At 38.4% G+C, this 23,756-nt stretch overlaps 1 protein-coding gene across 3 annotated transcripts in view; it reads right to left on the bottom strand.

Moving 5' to 3' along the window:
• The window catches only part of STRA6 (signaling receptor and transporter of retinol STRA6), a 585,684-nt gene that overhangs the window by 256,177 nt on the left and 305,751 nt on the right, over positions 1-23,756 (bottom strand). For all 3 annotated transcript variants that reach the window (XM_044077758.1, XM_044077760.1, XM_044077759.1), the window contains exons 7-8: positions 19,800-19,931; positions 5,025-5,089 (exon numbers count right to left, since the gene is read on the bottom strand). In XM_044077758.1, the coding sequence (XP_043933693.1) occupies positions 5,025-5,089; positions 19,800-19,931 (197 nt within the window). The remainder of the gene's footprint in view (positions 1-5,024; positions 5,090-19,799; positions 19,932-23,756) is intronic.

The raw sequence follows: 23,756 nt of genomic DNA, 5'->3' as shown, positions 1-23,756 counted from the left end.
TTTTGAAGTTTTGAAACTTTGATAATCTGAAGGGGCTCAGCATTACATATCACATTTAGAAACAGTGGTATGGTAGGCTGCAGAGATGTGCAGTGCTTTATCAAAGCTGGGAGAAACCTCAAAAATATTAAAATATAAGGAACACCAACAATGTATTTAACAGTGCTGTAATCCAGAAATAAAACTGGCAGACATATACACAGCAAGAGACAACACAGTACCGTTATCCTCTTTTCTTATATTATTTTAAGAACATTTTTTATACTAATCTTATAATCACACATGCAACTATAAATATAGCTTACATTTTGATCTATTGGTGTAGCATTTCAAAAACATGGTCACAGTAATTTAGAAACGAGGATACACATCTCTGTTATCACAGGATCATAGGAGGTTACTAGGCTATTGGTCCTGAGGGCCTTATAAGCCTAGCCAAGAGTTTAGCCCATGTTCAGCACTCCATGACTCTGTCCAGCAGGGACTCGGGTGGAATCCCAAGGGTGTATTTTCTGTTTCACATCCAGTTATCCATGTTGCGCTTAAAAAGGGGTAAAGAGGTACTCTGCTTGACATGGAGAGGGAGTCTATTCCATAGATGGGGAAGTCTCTGGGACACAAATCTGTCCTGCCAACAAGTCATGTTGATGTCACAGACCAGGTTGAGACCACACGTGTGGGTTACTCAAGTGGAGGTTGACTTCCGGATATGCAGCAGTCTCATCAAGGAGGGGTCCGTGATTGCCTTGTATGCCAGACAGAGGTCACTTCTGAGGAGTTTGTATGAAAAGGAGCAGAGGGAAAGGGCTTTTAGCCTATCTTTGTAGGGTAGATGTTTGAGGCCCTTGATTCTTCTGGTGAGGAACCTCTGTTATCTCTCCAGCTGGTGCATGTGCTTTGTGAGGTACATGCCGAAAGGGGCACTGAAGGCAAGAATACAGGGATGTTATGACCTTGTCCCTGGATGAGATACCCTTATTTATGAGGTGGGCCATGTAGAAGGCTGTTCGTACAACAGAAGCAACATGGTGGTCAAAGGTCAGGTTCCTATCAACCTGGGTAACCAAATCCCTCATGACTGATTGCATGCTTAGGATGTTGTTTTTAATGTGATAATTTGTGAGGATGTCACTCTCCCCAACAAGGAATAATGGAGGCATTTTTTGGTGTTCAGCTTCAGGCCATGTCTCTGGCACCAGTCATTTGTCTGAGTGAGGCCCTCTTGAAAGATATATACATCACTAGGGGAAATCTATGACAGCACCCAGCTTGCAGTCATCTGCAAACTTGGTCAGCTATAGGCCACTGGTTTTGGCCTGCACCTCAGAAAAGTATATCCCAAATAACAGAGGCCCTAAGACTGAACCCTGGGTTACGCTGTGAACCCTGGGTTATGCTGCTTGTTACAGGTCTACTGCTTGAGGTGGCTTCCCCTATTTTGACTAGGTGGGTTCTGTCAGTGAGCCAGTTTGCTACCCATCTGGTAACATATGGATTGATGCCTAGTTGAGAGAATTTATCTATTATGCCCGAGTGGGGGATAGTGTCGAAGCCTTTGGCCAGGCCAAGGTACGTGGTGTGCACCATCTTCCTCCTGTCCATGGCTTTGGTGACTGTCTCAAAGAAGTAGACCAAATTTAACAGACATGACCTCCCCTTGACAAAGCCAAACTGTGTGGGACTGAGTGTTTGGAGGTTGACAATGTCGTTGATAATCCATTCCATGGCCTTGCAGATCAGGCTAGTTAGGCTGATGGGTCTATAAATTCCAGGATCAGTGGACGCTCCACCTTTCTGCAAAGGGTTGACAGTGGCTGTCCTCCAGTCAGCTGGGACAAAGCCAGTATTCAGACTTTGGTTGAATAGGGTGCCTAATGGTGCTGCAAGTTCCTGCCTGAGTTCATGTCAGATGCAGCCTGGAATGTTATTGGTCCCATGGAAATGCTTTTCTTTTAAGGCAAGTATACTTATGGGGATAATAAATGGAAAAGTTAAAAAGTGTCTGAAACACCAAAGCTCTATAGTTGAGTGGCTTCACAGACCAGTTGAGATCAGGAGTTTGACTGGAAGAAAGTGTTGACTTGTAAATACTTGTAAACCATAAATAATTCACAACCAAACTTGGTAGTTGCAGTGCATCCAAAGATCTCTTGGTGGTATATAGCAGTGAAATGTGAACTGTCAGCTAGCTAGTATGATGAAAATGCTTGCAGAATCTTCCCTTATATATGCATATATATGTGTGTGTGTGTGTGTGTATACACACACACACACACATATACACACAAACACATATATATATATATATATATATATATACATATATACATATATACATACATATAGATATATATATATATATATATATAGATATATATATATATATATATATATATACACATATATATATATATATATATATATATACACACACACACACACACACATATACACAAACTTATACATATATTATATATACACACATTTTATATATATATATAGACACACATACAGACACACACACTTACAGACATACACACACACACACACACACAGACACACACACGTAAAGAATTGAGTAAAGGCACATTCATGCAACGTGTTTAAAGTGTGCACTTGTGGGGAGGGGCACTTGCCCCTGATCGCCCAAGCCCCTAATGACAAGAGTCAGTTTTTATGGGGGTGTCACCTATGTGGTAGGTGCGAGGATGAACAATGTAAGAGATGGCACTAATCGCAACACCAGCTTAAATCAGGGATCGTTACTGAACACAAACTCAGTCTGTGTTTAATAAATATCCAGGATTTAAACTGGTGTTGCATTTAGTGCAGTCTCTTACACTGTCGGTTTTAGTTTTGCTTTGGATGTGTTTTTTTATTTTGGGTAGGTGAAAGGATGCCCAGTTTTGCCAAAGACACAATGCTGCACTTCTTAGCATTTAGTTAAAGGCCATGATCCAGGCACTACTTGTTATCATGTGTTAGTCCGTCCTGAAGGACACGGATGTCAGATGAGGCATTAATAACAGCACTGGGTTACAGTCATCCTCTAACTTTATCAGCCACAGGCCCTTCATGCCAGACTTTATATTATAAAAGTAAATAACAAAGATAAGTGGTCCCATTACCAATCCCGGGGAGGGGGGGCACTGCTGGTCACTACTGCTACTGATGAGTGTGTGCCTCCTATACTAATATACTGGGTTCTGTCCATTAATCATTTTTTTATCAAGTGGGTAACATAGGGGCTTACATTTAGTTTGATTGGCTTGTCAATAATGCCAGAATATGGAGTGCTATCAAAGACCTTGGCCAGGTTCAGGCAGGCTGTGTGAACAGATCCATCTCCCATACGTCCTTCTTATTAAGTATCTTAACTACATGTTCCATTGCCGTACAGCTAATGCTGGTGAAGCTCGCAGGTCTATATCGTTCCTGTGTCAGTACTGGGGTCCTCTTGTGGAGTGGGATTAACTGCAGCAATTTTCTAGTCGTCTGGCATGAATCCCGGGGAGAGGCTTAGACTGTATAGTCATTTAATGAGTCTACCAGGTAGTGTTTGGTGCTAAACGATCTGCACATTCCCACCATTTAATTTTCTCAGTGTTTGATGTGCACATTTTTATTAACTACTATTAACTACTATTAACTACTATTAGCTACTAGGAGGAACAGTAAGTTGAAACCTTGGTTCTAAAGTACTTAACACAAACAACTAGAGCTCCTCATTTTTGACTGTAGTAGATATCATATTTGGAGTTAACCGGAATCAAATGTTAAAGAAGTTTCACTTACCAGATAATCTATGTTTCTACCCTAAATGACCCACTGAGAGGTTTCCACTGCCTAGATGCACGTCAAATTCATCATTACTGACTTTGATGATGAATTTACTTAACAGCGCTATACTACTATAAATATTCCCCTTGAAATTCAGACCGTTATGTTTAAACAAGCCTTCACTCGATCTTCAACTAGAATGTCCCTTGAACAGTGAGAAATATAATCATATCAAGTTGCCTTTTTGAAGTTGTGCCTGAAAGGTAAACTTTTTATTTGCATGCAGTTCACGCTTTTTCTCCTGAAGTTAAATGATAACTTGTCATGTTTTTAAATTATTTCCCATCTGTCCACTTTATAATCCCAAAATATAACATATCATAAATTATTCTAGTTAAATATTGTTGCAGAATTTAAATGCACTCTATTAAGCATGAGATAAAGCAGTTGTCAGGAAACTAATAAAGTAATTAATATACATTCTACTTAAAATGAAGAATATGATTAGAAGTTATGCCCTCAGATAAAAAGACGACATATGTCAATTAACATGGATTGCACATGCATGCATTTAGTGGTCCATCACAACAGTACAGTGGCATGTAGGAGACTGTTATATTACTTACTTGGGTAATAACAGCCAGATTCTGTCCACCATTGTATCATATCATGCTAACAGATGCATACTTATAAAAATAAAGACGTTTTGAATTATATAGGTAAAAGTGACATCAAATTTGATTTTCTATAGGCGAGTGCTAAACTTGTCATATGCTACACAAACTGGACAAAGTATAGGACAGCAATACTTCAACCAATGAGCCTCATGTTGTATCTTTCGGCTTTTCCCGGTTAGGGGTCACCACAGTGGAACTCCGGTCCGCTAATGATTGGCAGTAGATTTTTACGTACCGAGTTGCCAGCCCTGACACACAACCTTCAATGAAGGTACGCCCATTCATGCATGTCTCCACACAGAAGATGCTTTAGCTGAGAATCGAACAGGACAACGTCTTACTGTGAGGCGACAATGCTACCGCAGCATCACCACCGCAGTCTAACCAATGAGCCTCATAGTAAACTGAAATTCAATGAACTAGAATACAAAATAACAGAATTCATTGCTCAGGTTTCTATTAACAGTTAGAATATTGTACAAGTAAGATACATTTTAGACAACAAGGCAGCCTTTCCTAAGTTTACTTTCATTGTATTAATGTGTATAACTTAAATAATTCACTTACATTTTGTGTTTTCTCCTTCGGAAGAGTTCCTTCACATATTCTTGGCAATTCATATCTTCCTGAAGCTAAACAAAAGGAGATATTTCATTTCATTGTATTTCATGGTCAGAACTAAACTAATAATGGTTTATCAGTATACAGAGTTAAGGCAGTTTAAAATGAATATGGTGCACCTGTGTTTGTCTTTGATCTATGCACTACACATGCACACCACATTGCCTGTACTTCTTCATTTGGCTTGGCAATACATTGCAATTTTCAAGCAATAGCTCTTCAGATTAAAATAAAACTTCATAAGTGACCTGTAACTTGAAAGCACAGTAACAAACATGAATTCTCTTGAGTTTAAATAACTAAATAAAAATAAGTTTTATGACCATTTAGTTAAACCTTGACATTAAATAGCACACAACAGTATAACTTATACTTCAGTGATAAGATCTGTCCATTGCAATGAGAAACTATTTTGACACAAAGTGGTCTGTGAGCTTGACTTACTGCATCCTGCAAGTCAGGAGTGAATGAATCTCTCATGAAGTGGAGTACCAGGCAGAGAATGGCTTTTAATAAATCTAAGTCTAAGAAATAGGCTATAGAATGGATTTCTCATTCATAAAATTCTTATTTCATTTAAAGGAATCCAAATTATCTGCTTAGAAAAATGAAAAAAAAAAACAGAATTAAATACTTCATTTATTTTTCCCTAGTATAACACGGAAAGAAGCCCAAGTACGCTATATTACAGAACCTGATTCTGCCTGTTATACTTGTGATCTCATCCTCTCTCATCTCATGATGGGGACATAGACTGACCTGTACATTGACAGCTTTATATTATGACTGAACTTACCCCTGACTCTCTTCAGCTTCACATACATTCAACACCCAAGGACTCCAACATGCCTGAACCTTTCCACCTAAGGACAATCATCTTTACTGAATGACCTCCAATCTGAACTTCTCCACCTAAGGACAATCATCTTTACTGAATGACCTCCAACTTGCAGGTTCTGATTTTCATCCAAACCACTTCACTCAGCAGAAAAATGCTCCAGTGCACAGTGAAGACTACAGCCATTAGAGATGAAAGGGACATCATCGTCTAAAGTCTCAAAGCATGTAAATTCATTTTTTATAATTTCTACTGATGCATTGTTTTATGGATGGCATTAACATTTTACAAGCTAATGTTTAGTTTGCAATAAACACCCTCAGCTATTGTCAAATCTACAACTTCTCCACTTAACTCTGTTTAGATACAATCTGTTCATCCATTCCTAAATAAAGTATTATGCAGGACCCCAGTACTCCACAAATTCCTGACTTATTTGCCACAAAGGATTATTAATTAACAGATGTAATTATTTAAGCATTTGTTAGTAAATTAATTAATGCTAAATAAACTGCACATTACTTTATATCTTGTATAACATACCCTGTGTTAAACTTGACTGAAATGTACACTTATTTTCATTTCACCTAATGCATTTTTATACATACTCATATTAGTACATTTGTTCATAGGTGTTTACTAGGCCAACAACCATAAGGACCTTTTTAACCCTAGCCATGCATCCCAAATCTCTTGACAAGTCCTGATACCCTTGATAAGTAAAAGTATGGGCCAGGGAGATGAACCATTTACAGGTTACCTGTGTCCATTAGAGACATAGGTGCCAAACCAGGGATGCATTTTCGGTTTCCCATCCAATTTTCCAAGTTGCACATGAATTGGGTTAGGGAGGAACTCTGCTTCACATGGATGGAAAGCCTTTTCCATAGACAGTATCATCTCTGGGATACATTCCTATCTCTATAGCAGGTTCTATTTATATCACAGGCAAGGTTTAAGTCTTTAGAACGGGTAATTCTGGTGCTGTTTGTTTTGTGGATATGTAGGAAGTCCATCAGTGTGTGGCAGGTGTAGATCTCCCCTCAAAAGCCTGTAGGAGACAGGATACAGGGATAGGGCCTTGAGGCGGTCTGCATAGGACATTTTAGTTATGCCCTGTATTCTTTTAGTGAGGAACCTCACCTGGTTAGGCACATACCAAAGGGGGCATACATATACACACACACACACACACACACACACACACACACACACACACACACACACACACACACACACACACACACACACACATCTGTACACATACATACACCTAGAGATAGATATAGATATAAATCCAGTCACTGGATAACAGCAGAAAATACGTATTTTAAAGAACAGTTTACTTTTTCCTGTAGATTTTTGCTAGCCAATAATATTTGCTAAACAAACATCAATTCTTTTGAGAAATTATAAGTAAAAATATATAAAAATCTATATGAATGTGAACATTTTAATTTTTGCCTACCTACAGCAAAAGAAATAGTTGCAATATTTAATAGTTATACCAAGCAGATATATGTAACAATTTGTGCTTGTCATTTCATGATTTCAAGAGTTTTTTCTTTTTACTGTTTTTTATATCGGAGATGTAAATAGAGATGAAAGTAAAATTGAGTTAAATATGTCAAATAAACAAATAAATGGATTAAATTAGGAAAATATAACCCCATCCAGTTAAAGCTGTAGTCCCTGCACTTCTATATCATTCTAAGTGTTGTATGAATAACACCTAGTTAGGGCAAGTGCTATAATTGTTGTTGCATCACCACATACCTTTCCTTTCAGTCTTATCCCCAAACTATAAGAAATTTGTGAAAATGTCTACTCAATATCACTCCGTTTATTATGAAATAACTCTCATCTGTACATCTATCTCCATGACAAGACAAGTAATAAATAAAAATGAGCATACTCCTGCCACCCTACAGCATTAGAAAATGGATACCAGCTGTTATACCTATCTGTCCCCAGCACAGATGTTTAACTGGACCATCTCCCCATGCCAACCCGGTTCAAATCACAGCAGGTACCCATATCCTCCTCTTGTGCAGCAGACACAATATGCAGCTTTAGCAGACTATTCATTTGTCTACAATTTTCACAGAACGTCCAGAATCTTGCCTCAGATTTTTGGTCTGTTCCTTATAAAATTTGTGGTTTTCTGGCAAATTATTGTGGCTTGAAGTCACTAAATAATGAGATACATTTGAGCTTTGGACTTCATAACTTTTAGAAAATGCATGTTAACACAAATCCTGCTATTATAGCAATTTTCTAAGTTTATAACAGCAATAATTAAAATCTTTTCCAATTTTTGGGCGTTTGTCCCCCCATTATTTTAGACTTTGTCCAGATTTCTTGAGGTTGAGAGGCGTGGCGTAAATCCAACACTTCATACACTTAAGCCTTGGTACACACTTTTTTACAGTCCAACTCTGAGATTGTTGAACCTCAGGGTAAGGGAGAAGGTTTTGAGGTAATGCAATCTCAGACCTCCTGTATCTTCCTTTCACTTATTTAGTCTTATTTTTCCAATTACAGGAACTGGGGTCCTCATACTTTCAGCAAGACCCACAAGGTACTTCCACCATTCACCTTCCTTTCCAATGTCCAGTACATACTTGTATGTTAATATCCCACAATCCAGTAGTGGCAGTCACCCTGGAACACACATTTGGATTAATACATACCTCTTCCTCGTTGTTGCCTCAGTCCAAACATAGTGGTTGGAAACATACAAAACCACTTATTTTCTCAAAAGGACAGTAAGGTATCTGACAGCTTTGCATCTATATTACAAGATCAAATGTTTAGGTGATCAAACACCTAAACATTGAACTTGTAATATCGAACCTTAAAATGAACAGCGCAGGGAAACATGTTGATTGGTCACAAAAATAAAAAAATAACTTTACACCCAAACTAAGTGGGGGGGGGGCTTCACCCCTGACCCCCTAACTAAATATACCAACTCAGAGATCGCTCTACAGTAGACAAAATGGCAAACTATGGCAAAAGGCCAAGGGAAATCTTTCCCTGCGTTAAATTAACCGTTCACTGTTTTTTGCTTTCAATATTACAAGTTCGATGTTTAGGTGTTCAATCTTGTAATACAGACCCGACAGCTTCTACGGGAAGAGCAGATATCATAGTAAAATGCACAAACTAGGCTTCCTACAGTTTCTGTTATATTAACTACTTGACCGAGTGCCATCTTCCCACATCAGAAATCTTGTTAAACAGAGTTACACAAACAAGCATAGGTAGACTAGTAACTGATTCGTAAAACAGTTAAGCTACAGTATTCGTGATTACAAGTGGAAGCTGCATAAAAATTAAACCAGATAGATGACCACTATAAAACAGTGATGTTTTGAATTATGTTCTCAAAGGGGATTATGCTACTTTGAAATCAACATTTTATATCAGTAAACTATCCAATTTTATTTATGTAGAAAATAAGTTGTCACAGTGCAATACAAGATGAACTAATGTGACTAAGAAACTGCTTAAAATTTATCATATTTGAAGGAACACATTTTAACCTGTCCTCAGTTGTTTTATTGAGGTTCATTAATTCTCAGTTAATTTAAGTTCGTGTAGCAGAACCTTTTCATTCATTTCCATATGAATTGTAACGTAGTAACCCGTGGAATTTGGGAGAGTACAAACAGAAAATCGCTCATGGTTCAAGATGGGTCAGAAATAGGAGTGAAAATGCTTACAGTGGTAGCAGTTAAAGAGAAACATATCAATACATGTAATAATATTTCATAGTGAGGCTTGTATGCATATTAACCAGAAGAAGAGCTGCAGTAAAGTAACACTCATATAGTTAAAAAAAAATGTATAAATCACTATAGCAAAAGTAGGAAATATCTACATTACGCAGGAAAACCATTTTCAATAATTACATTTTTATGTATATATTATAATGCACAGATAAGTAGATGCATATGCAGACACATATGCATATATAATCATGTGTGCGCATTTATAAATTTGTATCTGAATATATTACGCATGTGTATCCATATACTTAGCTCATACAGGTCTAATAAATGTCAAAAATAAGCACTCATTCCTAGTTTTGGGTGGAGTCAGCCAAACAATAGGCTAAGCAAGAGGAAGGCATAATGTACTGTGGCAAAAATATGCTGTCAGTATTAAACTGAGATAAAAAATGCCGATTACCCTGGAAACTGAGTGCAAGCAAGAATTACTCAGGTGCAAAGACTACTTCTTGAACCAGTTTTAGAAAGGATGCATTCAAGACAATTTCAGACTACTGCTAAAGTGTGGATTACATAAAGGTGCATATGCACTGGCCTGCCACCAGGCTGGGGGCAGGGCTGATGGTCGGTTAGGGCAGAGCTCGGGTAAAGTAGGCCAAAGACAGGCTGGAGAATGTCCAAACGGTGTATAATCACCCCAGGCACCAAACTCCCTCAATATACTGCATCAGGTGAGCCTGTCATTAACCTGTCAAATGACAGCATACTGTGCAACAGGAATACAACAGAGAGGGAAACCCTGCCCCTCAATTTATAGATGCATGCGGAAAAAGTTAGCTCTGGACCAAAAAACGACTGCTGTACCTTGTCTATTAAATAGATAACCCCCCTTTGACAAAAATAACATTTGTTCAAACTGTTAAGACATACGAGGGGTACTAACAACCATATTATTTATTCTTGCCTAGATTGCCTTCAAGTCCCAGTTGTTCAAAGGGCTGACAAAGGTGAGATAAAGTGTTAAGTGAGGCAGTAAATAAAGTGATTTCATTTGTGCACAGATTCATGCTTCTATTGCCCACTGATATTGTAAATGAACAGAGTTACAATATGAATAGCAGAAGACCAAAAACAGAACACAGTATTTATTTATTTGTTTTAAATTAGTGATTTGTTAACTGGGAAAATTCACTGGGCAAATTGTCCATATTCAGTTTAGACCTGGAAGCACAACTTAGTTTTCAAACACATAGTAGGCAAACAGATGTGGAAGGAATCAAACTATGCACCCTTGACTTCAGGGAGCAGCTCGTTAACAGATCAGAGCTTTAATCATTGCATTAACTGCCATCACTGATGACCCCTCAGCCTTTATAAGATAAAGAGATGGCCAACCCTGTTTGTAAGTTATTCAGAAATATCTGCTTAGCCAGTAATTGGAGGCATGCCACACACTGCCAAACTCTCTCTCTGGAGTCCAAGAAGCAAATGCTTCTCTTCCAGGCACTCAGATCATGGGCAGACATATGGCTCAGTGCAATCTTTACCTCTTGTTTAAGTCTAAAACCATGCTGGGATTCATTTAGTAGGTTATTACTGTAACAGCATCATATAAGCTAAAGGTGCATAAACTTCAACCATTTATAAAGACAGACTTCATATACACATGGGCCAGTATTTGCTGATTGGATCTTTTTTGTCCTGCCATATGAACAGGGTTAATAGGAGCAATTTTCCACAAATGTGTGATGGAGCCCTAAATTAAGGGGGAAGGAGATGTCATACTCCTATTACAATCTGGTGAGTAACCAACTTCAAGAATCTAGGTGGTAAGTCATCTGTTCCAGCTGCTACATTTCTTTTTATAATCAGTTAGAATTTCATGATCGCACAGAGGAAAGCAAGAGTTATTTTGCAGATGTTTACAAGGTCTAGCTGTGTTAGGTTGGCTTAGATGAAGGCGGGATGAGCATTTTTTGGAGAGGGTCACAAAACAGGTGTAATGTCATCATTGGTCAGTGTGCAACTGAGCTCCAATTTCTTTTAGTTTCTATTACTGAAACAAGAAATAGATGTTACCTCATGCATTGTGATTTTACATTGCCATGCTTTGTTAAAAGCTATAATCATACATGTCTGTAGCTTACAAATTTAAGTAAGCCAATGCAAAGAGTGCCATTAGCTGAGAACCACAGAGAGTAAGCACAACTAAGTAAAAGCTGCACAACTGTCTAGAAATAAATAGCCAGAGAGACTGCTTTCCAGGGGCAACATATTTTTGTGCTTTAGTAAATATTTCTTCCTTTCCTCAATCACAATACATGCAAAAGTACCAACCATAAATTTACACTGGATGGGTATACACACATTTTCACCAGTGTTATCAACATATAGCCCTCATCAGCTTGGGAGGTCAAAAAGGCCGTCAAGAACATTTAAGTCTTCTTAAAGGAGTAAATGGCTAGGCATCTGACAGACCCAATGTTGGCTTGCCCAACACTGTGAGTATATAGATGCTTTCACAATATTGCCTTAATGTAGAGTAAATTCATCATTTAATCATTTCTGAGATAGCAACGCTAAGCTCTGTACAAGACTCTGAAAACTTTGTCTACATTGTATGCCAAGTACGCGAGTATACATTGTATGTTAACTACTTGATGCCTGTAAATGCACTGAAATCATTTCTACTCCCAAAACAGAACTCCTTTACCTGATTGCATACTATATGATGCTGAAATCTACCATTCTGACTACAACAGCAATATAGCAATGTCAAATGCAACCTGAATCTCATATCTGATTCTAGGCATTAATCCAGACCACACAGCTCCTATTATTTATGTAACGGCACTATGTATATCTGACAAATCATCTGGGCCATGATCCAAAGAATTGTATGCAGATTCAAACCCCTAACACAAATATATAATTGCACAGTCACATTTTCTTCACTTTGCAAAACATACCTCAGTATAACCAGTCCCTAAAACACCAAATGTTTTACATTCTCAAGTTTAGAGGCATCTTCATGTTCCCAGCCCTATTTAAAGTGCTGAAAATGTATTCCAAGGCAGAGAGCTAAATACGGAATCCTTGGCTAAAATCAGCATGGCTTTAAGGGTAACCTAGTTAAAGTGCTGAAAATGTATTCCAAGACAGCTAGCTAAATACGGAATCCTTAGCTAAAATCAGCATGTCTTTAAGGGTAACTAAGCTAAAGTGTTGGAAATGTATCCCAATCCACCTAGCTAAATGTGGAATCCTTAGCTAAAATCAGCATGGCTTTATGGGTAACTGCAACACTACAACATCTGGCAGCTCCCAGAACACTTGCAACAGTTTACAACAGAAGTTTGTAAATAAAAATTTGCAATTCCAATCAACCTCTTAAATTGGAGCCCAGCCTAGGCTCTTGTCTTTGTACAGTGGTTATTTACTCTCTCTATGACCTTTTTGCATAGTCTGTCTAACATTAGATTGTTAATAAATCTGGGTAATATAATCATTACTTTATTAAACAGAATGCCTCAGATCCATTTATTAAAGAACTGCAGCAAGACCTTCTGCATGCAAAAAGTCTTTTCAAACAAGACCAGTTATCCCTGACCATGCAAAGAACAGCACATTGCTTTTGGCAATACAAGTTCTATTCACTTCTGTTCCTGCAACCTGCTGTGTGTATAGCTCATACGGCTTTAGGACAGAAAACCTTCTGCATGTTAAATAACTGAGTATATGGATATCATTGGACTATAATCTGTCCTTCCATCACCAGGAACAATTCCTGAAGTACAAAAAAAGAGCAATCCATACGTCAATCTTTGGGAAAGAAATTTCATTAGGTTATGCCCAACGTTAGGAATACAACTGATAATGGTATTCTGCCTCTTACTGAATATAGCCTCAGTGTCCCAGTATACAGTCTGGAAAATGACTCAAATATTCAGACCTGCACAGAAGTCCACAATCACCATGCCAGTACTCCCCCCTCACAGAGCACTTCCTGCATCCAGGAGGGAGGCTGGATCAGGCCTGGGATGAAATTATGGTGACCATGTACTTGTCAAGGCTCGTCTTAAAAGAAGTAAGGGTAGTGGAAGATTATTTCAGAGATGGAGGAAGCACTGAGTAATAACTCTCCTTCCAGCGAGATGGAGGAATCATTGAGTAATAACTCTCCTTCCAGTGAGATGGAGGAAGCATTGACTAATAACTCTCCTTCCAGTATGTCTTGTTGATGGAGGTACTACTCTTTCATTCAAGTGTTCGTGAAGCATTTGCTTTGTAGAGGTTTAGATCACTGAAGATCGGGTACTTAAAAACATGCCATGTTAATCATAGATCACCAAACAGGAAACTATTACACAGTACAGGAACAAAGCTTCAAAGTTTGTTTTAGAAGCAGAGTGTCTCCATGGTGATCTTTTTATTTAGGGTTTTTCTAGATACTTATGTTTGGATAGATATGTACTACCACGGCACTAATGCATTAGCAAATTTATCCCAAACATAAGCATTCTTATTTAAACTGTTCACCTCAGTGTTGCCGGGGATAATTCAGCAATAACCCATGACTGGGGGTGTGGGTAAATCCTGTCATGCCAACACTCAGTTGTGGGTTACTGCTATTATACGATAACATTATTTAAGAAAGAAATTGTTTACCTTTCTTTTCTAATGTCTTTGTATAAGGGTGCCATTTACTGTGCGTGCATATCAAGCTTATATTCTCATGCTTGTACAACACATCAGTGCTGTTCAAGAGAAACAACTGAGAAAAGACTCTCTGTTGCAGTTTTTTAATGCTGGTCATAGTGCAAAAAACCGGAACCAGGACACATGCATTTCTGAGGGTTCAACATGCATTTTCAGACTGCAACATCTTACTGGGACTATGATCCAGCTGAATTCCATGCTAGTGTGGATAGTGCCTCAGCTATCCACAAAACTAGTACATAGAACATTACTCATCTTACTTTCTGGGACCTCAGCAGCATTCTTCCCATCACCCATGCCATGCAAACCTTCCTCCCTTCTCTCTCCCCAAAGACTGTTTTGTTTCCTAGTCTAGGACCACCCCTAGGGAGTTAGCAACATGGGAAGGGAAAGTAGGATAGTCTCATCAATCAAAAGGATTTTTGTACGCTAACAATCAAGCCACAATATGCAGTATACATATTCCAAAGCATCACCACAGTATGCAGTATACATATTCCAAAGCATCACCACAGTATGCAGTATACATATTCCAAAGCATCGCCACAGTATGCAATATACATATTCCAAAGCATCGCCACAGTATGCAGTATACATATTCCAAAGCATCTGCAGTGCTGAAATGCAGCAGTTCTTGATGGGGCTTGTACTCCTAAGACAACGTGCACATGAATTACAATTCTGGAGCCTTTCCTTGATGTGCAGCCTGATGTAGAACCTTGCCATCCATTTGCCTTCTCCTTGAGTGGAAGAGGCTACATTAACATTCCTCTACAGTAGCTTCCTGCATTGGCCAGGTCACCAGTTGAATCTGATCATCTGGGCCACCGGCAGGGCCTTTATACTTCTGAGCCATGTACACAGCAGCTAGTTAAGTGGATTTTCCACTGAAATCAGGGAAATGTTTTGGTTGAATATTATTACATTTTGATAATGCTTGTAGGACCTCTGCTAGTTAGGTTCCTTTGTTCATGTCTGACACTTCCATGTTGCATATTACTTCTTCCATGCCACAATATGAAAAGCAGTAGAGCAGATGCTTATCACCTGGAATATTCCCCTTCTTGTGACTAATAACTAGTTACTAGCAATGTGGCATGAACGTGACTTCCTTACGAGTACTGTGAAATTTCTAACTACTGGACTGTTTACACCACAAAAACCGTTAGCACTACCCAAATAAACAGCATGCCAGCATATAATCACTATTCCCGAGTTTTGTGCCTACTTTTCTGCACTTTGCTGTCCTTGGTTCTCATAAAACCACAAACAGATTTTCTGCCATCCTTATCTCATTTTTAACAACTATTCAGCTACCTAAGGTACTTTTCTCTCGCTCTCTCTTTATATATATATATATATATATATATATATATATATATATACATACACACACACACACACACACACACACACACACACACACACACACATATATACATATATATATATATATATATATGTATATATTTATTTATAATATAAAGTCAAGCACTTTATAATTTTCTTTGCTGTAGTTTGTGATGTACTGAATTTGTAGACTGCAGTTTTTAAAGGACAACGGGATTCTATTATTTAATGCACAACTTTTCTGTCCTATTTACTATCCTTGCTATGAATAAACAATAATACAGCATTTAAAATATTTTAAATCAACTGTTTCTCTCCACTAGAACAGTACCTTATTGTACTGTGGTGGTTTTCAAAAAACTTTTATCCCACCCTGGAAAACTTTGCTGCAGTCTCCAATTCAGTGATGTCATCAAGGCCACTGAATACAGGTAGTTTTTGGCCAATTCCCTCCCCAGACTGACATCACCATGACCATCCTAAAAACTCAACCAAGCTGTGATGTCATAGCACCCTGGCCCTTCCTCTACCCCTACAGAAAGTAAAGGCTAGAACAATGAAACAGTACATGAGTCAAGTTTCTTGCTGTGAGCTGTCAGTCACAGCAGGTAACAGCTCAAATTACCCTTAGCACTTTGACAGCTAGGGAAGTTAGGTGTAAAGGGGAGAGTCAAACCAGTACAACTTAGGCTTCACAGAAAACTGCAGTTTAGCCATTCTAAGAAGCAGCAGCAGTAAAAAGCACTTTGAATGTGTATTCTGTGGCATTTGCACTGTTTGTGTTTGAAGTAGTCGTTGAACGGCAATGAAATCTTACTTAAAATTGACTGACTGAAAGACAGCAGTGTATGCATGTAAAATCAATGCAGTGGCAGGAGCTTTAGGAAGAAAGAGGCCTGCGTGATGCATTTTTTTACAGACAAGCACTGCATTTTGGGATACCTAGAGGTAGACTAAACAATCAGAATTACTTCAAGATGTAAGACCCCATGTGGTCAAACTCAGAAATTATGAATAAAAATGTTTAAAAACCTGTAAATAGCCCCAGAATGGTGTTAAAATGTAGGAAACCCCAAACCATGATGACATAAGCATGTGTTTTAAGTCTGTGGGTGTGGTTCTCCTTTAAAACAGATTAATCTACATGCAACTTGCACCTGGTGAGGACTAGGACTTTTTTCCAGGTATTTTTCCTAGCTTTCATGGTAGATGTCTTGAACCCTCATGCATAAAACTATGAGTACTGGAAAAGGGAAGAAGGAGAGAGCCATTATATCAAACCACTTTAGTAAGTGATAAAAGCTTGTGAAATATGGAGTGCCAAGAAGACTTCTGTGATAACTATTGAGGAGACCTACCTCAATGCAGAACTGCACCATTGGGCTAAGACTTGCACTAATGTGGAACCTCATTGGGCTAAAACCTGCACTAATGTGGAACCCCATTGGGCTCAGGTGTCTGGGATTTTTGTTTAGAAATGCTGCTGTACTTCCTGGAACATCTCTGAAGGGATACATATTCTAGTACATAAAAAAATCATCTGGAAAGGAAGGAAATCTATATATATTGCATTAATGATCACATTACATGACCCATCCGAATCACTTGCAGTTGTTAGCATTCATAGGCTATTCCTGACCCTTTAGGTTTCATCATAGCTTTACATAATCTCAACTTCAGGTAACTTCTATCTTCTCAGCCTCTACAGAAGTTTAAATATGTGGGATCTAGAATATTTGCAGTATCTCCTCATGGTAGGAGCTCTCCACATAATTCCAACCCCAGGTCAGTTGTCCTGTGCAGTAATTCTTTAACTTATGTAGCCCCAAAGGATATATGTTGAGAATTGCGCTCCATACTTCTTTAGTAGACATATATTTACACTTGACATCAAATATAATACCAGGATTAACTGAGGATCACCAACAGTGCCACCAAATGGTCAGTCACTTATACTTTATCTCTGCATTCTGATTACTCAATGGTGGGTCTGAACCTTTGTATGCTTGGCCACTTAATTATGTGACCAAGATGGCAAATGAAACTGTCATTCTTTGAAAAATGTACCGATCATGTCACCTTAAATAATTTTATTAATGACTTGTTCAAATCATATACTGCAGGCAGGTGGCACATGTTGTACATTTCAAATTTATGTTGCATACAGCAGTTTTGTTCTATAGCCATACCCAAAATGATGACGTTATATAGAAATCTATGTCTGTTGCTGTTTGTGTTTTATCTTTAAACATTATACAAAATCTTTGCATCATCAATATAAAATGCCCATTAAGAAACTATAAGCTGCAAATTGTAAATTTTGTTAACCAGGTTAAGGTTGAAGATAGATCCCTGAACCTTATCCATCTACCTTAACTTGTTCACATGCAGCTGCTTTGGAAATTTACACCCACTGTACACTGATGTCATTACCGTTTTCTTTAGCTCTTTTGGAAAGGTCAGGTTAAAATAGCAGAAGCCAAAAGAATTTAAATATCTTGTGAACAGTAACTGCATTAAAAAGTACAAACAGAAAATGCTTCTAGAGTAAGACGTTGTCCTGTTTGATTCTCAGCTAAAGCATCTTCTGTGTGGAGACGTGCGTGAATGGGTGTACCTTCGTTGAAGGTTGTGCGTCAGGTCTGGCAAGTCGGTATGTACAAATCTACTGCCAATCATTAGCGGACCGGAGTTCTGCTGTGGCGACCCCTAACCGGGAGAAGCCGAAAGATACAACAACAACAACAAAAGCTATTCTTTACAATGAGTCAAAACAGACAAAGCATTTTTATGAGTACTACACTATAATGATAATAATTTATGATGTATTCTGTACATTTTAACAAACTTTACACATCTTGGAAACTGTGCAAACTAGACATATCTTAGCAGTACTGTCGTAGGCATGAATATTCATATGACAAAACTATCTCTTCTTCTGAATGTTTGTTTTGGAGATACACAAGCAATAATCAGCATCTGTCAGACTGGATGAGTTACAGGAAATCCATGTTTTCTCAATCATCATCTATGCTTTCAATTGATACTACATCAGTTTGTGAGCCATTTGATTTTGGAAATATAAAATAAATATAAAACCATTGCGTGTCATCACAATGGTAAAAAAACATGTAAAAGTTCAAATGTAGATGGTGTATTTTTCTGGAAATCACCATGGCATTTCATATGATGCCTTCAATAATATATAATTTTAGTTATGAAAATATATATGGACATATGCTTATATCTCCAGTGCACTATATCCCAGACAAATAATCACAGTTTAATTTTATTTCCCAAACCCCACTTTTTCAAGTTATGCATCCATCTATCATTTGTTGAGTCACTTGACTAATTAAGAGAGCCCAAGAGAATATCACCATGTAATAACAATAAGTTTTTTGTATCAAATGGAAATACACAGAGATACACTGATAGTTGCATTATGTATCCTTTTTAATGTACTGTATGAGTTATCATTATGAACAGATTAAGGGTCCTCAGAGCTGCAGTGATAGATTACTCTACAAAGATTCCCCTACTGTTAGTCAGCCCTCATATCCAATTCCCATATATCTTTGCATTTTTATTTATTTTAATCAATTGGTAATTTTGGTACACAGAAAAGAATTAATATCTAAACAGCACTGAAATGTGCCAAATTTAATTAAAGATTGAAACCACTGGCCTTTATTAATTTTTCAGGCATATTACTTGTATCAACTTTTTAACTGTTACCCTTCCAACACAGTCCAACTTTACTGGGGAGAAAGATTTCACATCTTAATTAGACAGCACATATATATTGTATCACTACCCACATTGCTATAGAGACATGCATATGTTTATTAAGTAATGACTACACAATCCGCTCCTGTGATTGTTTACCAAATACTGGAAGAGATTTTTTTCAAACCACTGCCATTCCCATGCCTAGCTTCTAAGATCCTCACAATGTTAATGGCAAAGTGCTAAGATTACAACATTTTAATTATGCGTAAATGCTTAATTAGATGGCGTACTACTAATGGTTGTTGTCAGAAATGTATTCAGAGTTCTCCAGGATTCATCCCTTACCTCAGTTTTTGGCAATTCTTCTGGCACTGGTTTTCTGAGGTTCTTTATCAACAAGGTAGGATAGACGACACTGAGTGTAAGCAGGCAGCCAATTTGAGGGAAGCTGGAAAGCAGTTGGTAGTATGTGTAAATCTGTGACAGGAGAAAACTAAATCATTAAGATACAGAAAGTAGCCATTATTACTGACATCATAGATTTAACATTATAACTGATTTATGGACACCGCTATACTTACAGCCACAAATACAACACATATATAGAACTTAATAATGAGCACTTTAAATATGTGCCTTCAAGTTAGAGTTTTGCAAGGTGGTACTTTTCCATTATCAGGGCAACAGTTGTAACGCAGAAGCATGCAAACGCAAAGATCGCACAGCTGTCAGCCCTGATGCGACATGTTTGAAAACCAAAAGAGAGACAGATGTATGTGCTGCAGTGTTTGTTTGCTTTCACAGAAATATCAGCTCGTGTGTGTGTGTTACAGAAGCACAGCAGTTCACCCCTACATGATGTTAACACAGCATGACTGTCAAATACATATGATTTCTTATGTGAATCAAGCAGTTATTTGACTACATCTCAGTATGACAAGTATGGCAGAGAACAAAGTTAGTATGCACAGCAAGCCCCTTGGATCAGAATATTAAGGATATTTCAGTAATTTTCAGTCCAGTACTTCTTTATAAGGTACATTGCTATTTCCTTTAGCTCAGCATACTCCAATGACATTTCTAACTGATGTGTCTCCTTCATGATCCTAATCTCACCGTCTGTGGGAGGACATCTTGTCTTCTTCCACTTGCAGTAATCTCTTTTCAGAAGCTAAAAACCAAAAGTCCATGAGAGTTATGTCTCTTCTACAAAGCGATTCTCTGTGTAACCCAAAGCTGTCAGGAAGTAAGATGGTGAGACAATGAACTGAATTTTCGAGATGTAATCACAAATGGCTTGTGATTCTTCTTAAAACAAGTCAGTCAGGCTGCTGCATGTTAAAAAGTACCCACTTAAGCATCAGCTGTGAAATCATTGCAAGCGCATTGTAACATTTCAAGCGCTCTTAACAAGTGTTGCCCAATAACGGAAAAGTACCAAAGTACCTGCAAGATAAATGGAATTTCTTTAACAGGCAAAATTTTGAAAGAAAAAAAAACAAAAAGAGTTCTATGGGATGGCTTTGGAACAACACTACATAAAAAAAGATTTCCAAGTTGTTTCTGTCTCTGCCTGTTGTACATATTCAAGACAATTGTTAGATTGTTCTTGAAGATAAAACTGTTTGGGATCCAGTTTCTCCCAGAAGTGATCGGTCATGGTTGTGCACAAAAGGGTCAGTAGGTTTAGTGTTGCAGAGATCTGTGTTCTTGTATCAGGAAATGCTGTTCCAGTACCACAAGAAATAAATTCCAATACATGTCATTACAAAAAGGACAAAGCAGCACGGCACAGGATGTATAGTGTGATCGCTCCCATGGAGTGAACGTCCTATGACAGTTTGCAATGAGATCTAAATATCTTTACTAGGAGGACTATATCCTGAGAAAAAACTAGTTCTTAAGAAAATGATTCCAAAGAAATGTTTTCTCTGCTGTACTTATTTATCCACCCAACATGTTCTATTCATGTTGAAAAGAGATTCAGATGTTTTGAGAGAGTGTTTATGCACCCATTGGACTTGCAAACATGCAGTAGGTCTGACAAGACAGATCTGTTGAGACTCTATATGCGAGGCAGAGATCACCTCTCAATAACTTTTATGACACCAAGAAGAGGGACAAGGCTTTGAGATGGTCTGTGCAGTTTTCATGATTTTCTTAGTAAGAATGTATTCTGGCCATTTGAGTTGCATCAAATATTTGGACAGGTGCATACCTAAGGGGGCATTATACTCAATCATCAGTCTGACGAGGGGGGAATAGAGTGGAATGATCACATCCCTGAACCTGGATGCAATACTCTTAGTAATCAGCTGTGTAATGAAAAAGCACTTTCTTACAGTAGTGGTTACATGGTGATTGAATGGCAGTTCTTTGTTTATATAGGTCCCCAAGTCCCTAAGCACTGGATCAATTTTTAGGGGTGTGTTGTCAATGTGATAATTACAAGGGACTTCATGCTTGCTGAAGGATACTGCCATAAACTTCTTGGCATTCAAATTTAGTCCCTGGTTTTGTCACCAACTGTTGATTTAGGAAAGGCCCTGTTGGAGGAATTTGGTGTCCTCTGGGGAGTTTAGTAAGGCACCAAGTTTACAGTCATCTTTAACTGGGAAGTGGTTGCCCTGAAGAAGGATAAACTCATCGGGACCAGATGTGCTACCTCCCAGGGTCCTTAGAAATCTGGTTAATGTGTTGGCAGAACTCTTAATACAGATCTTCAGTAGATCACTGGCTAGTGCAGAAGAACCAGAGGGATGGAAGACTGGGATGATTTTAAGGGAAAGAGTGGTAACATTTCTAGAGGATAAGAATCTCCAGGACAGCAATTAATATGGGCTCATGAGGAGAAGGAACTGTCCATCAGAACTGGTCCAGTTTTTTGACTAGATGACAGGTGACCTTGTCATGGAAGCACCAGTAGGTATAATCTACCTGGACTTCAGCGAGGCTTTGACTTTGTCCCCTTACATGAGGCTAATAGGGAAGCTGAAGGAGCTGGGAATAGGATCAAAACTGAGGAAATGGATAGCTGCATTGCTGAATGGTAGGTCATAAAATGTTGAGGTGACAGAGACAGTGTCAAGAATTTAGAAAATGACTTGAGGAATATGCATGAGTCTGTTCTGGGGTTAGTACTTACCAATGTGTCTTAAATATATTCGAGAGAACAGAAAAGATCAAGCCGCTGTGCTTCTAACATATAGATGAGGTGCAACAGAGGATGATGGGGGGAAAGAACTACTGAAGGACTTGGAAAATCTGCATAAGTGGGTAGAAAGGTGACAGTTAAGCTTCAGTGCAAACAAATGCAAAGTAGTGTATATAGGCCGCAACAACTGGTGGGCCATATAACTGATGACAACAGAGCAGGAAAAGGATACTGGGGCATTGATCACACATGGTGTATTACATGTGGCTAGATTCCAGAAGAAAAGTTGCAACGGGGCCCACAACTTGCATACTGTGTGCAGTTCTGAAGACCATATAATGAAATAGACATTGAGTGGCTGGAAATAATCCAGATTAAAGCCTCTATAAAGAGCTATGGAATGTAGACAAAGAGATATGAACAAAGGCTGGAGGAGTTAAAACTCACTATTTGAGTTCAGAAGAGAATGAGAGACATGATACTGGTATACAAGATCATGGCAGCGATGTGATGGGGGCATCCTGAAATGGAAAGTTAAGAGAGGCATATATGGAACAGATTGGAGGGACCAACTACTCTATGGATGGCTGAAAGTACTTTTTCATAGAGAGGGATGTAGACTCAAATGGAGTACTCTAATGGGTGGTGAAGAGAGAATCCACAGAAGCAATCAAGAGGTATGTGACAGGTGGCAAATGGTAAAGGCAAAGGTAAGGATGGAGAGGAGGAAGGAGGTTTTGTCAGGGGCAGGTCATGCCTACTTCTTTGAGAAGGTCAACAAAGCAATGGATGAGGGCAAAATGGTGCATACAGTCTATTTTGACCTGGCCAGAACAAATGACACAATACCCCACTCAAGCATTGTAGACAGACTCATGAAATTAAAGCCCTTTTGTCACCAGCTAGATAGCCAGTTGGCTGAAATATAGGATAGAGAATGAGGTTCCTTAGGGCTCAGTGCTGGGGCTGCTCCTTTGCATCCACCACTTCTCTGAAATCAAGGCCAACATAAATGGTCAATGGCTGACTAGGTCTGCAGACAACTGCAAGGTAGGCATAGTTGAAGTATTGCCCAAAGACAACTACCTTCTGAGAAGGCCTAACACAGAGCAATAATTTTGCCAGAGGCACACACAAATTCAATGCCA

The sequence above is a fragment of the Protopterus annectens genome, chromosome 7.part0 (assembly GCF_019279795.1).
Source record: "Protopterus annectens isolate FY-2018-M chromosome 7.part0, PAN1.0, whole genome shotgun sequence".
Lineage (NCBI taxonomy): Eukaryota > Metazoa > Chordata > Ceratodontiformes > Protopteridae > Protopterus > Protopterus annectens.
Note: the sequence above shows the minus strand (reverse complement) of the source record. Positions and strands in the feature narration are given on the sequence as shown.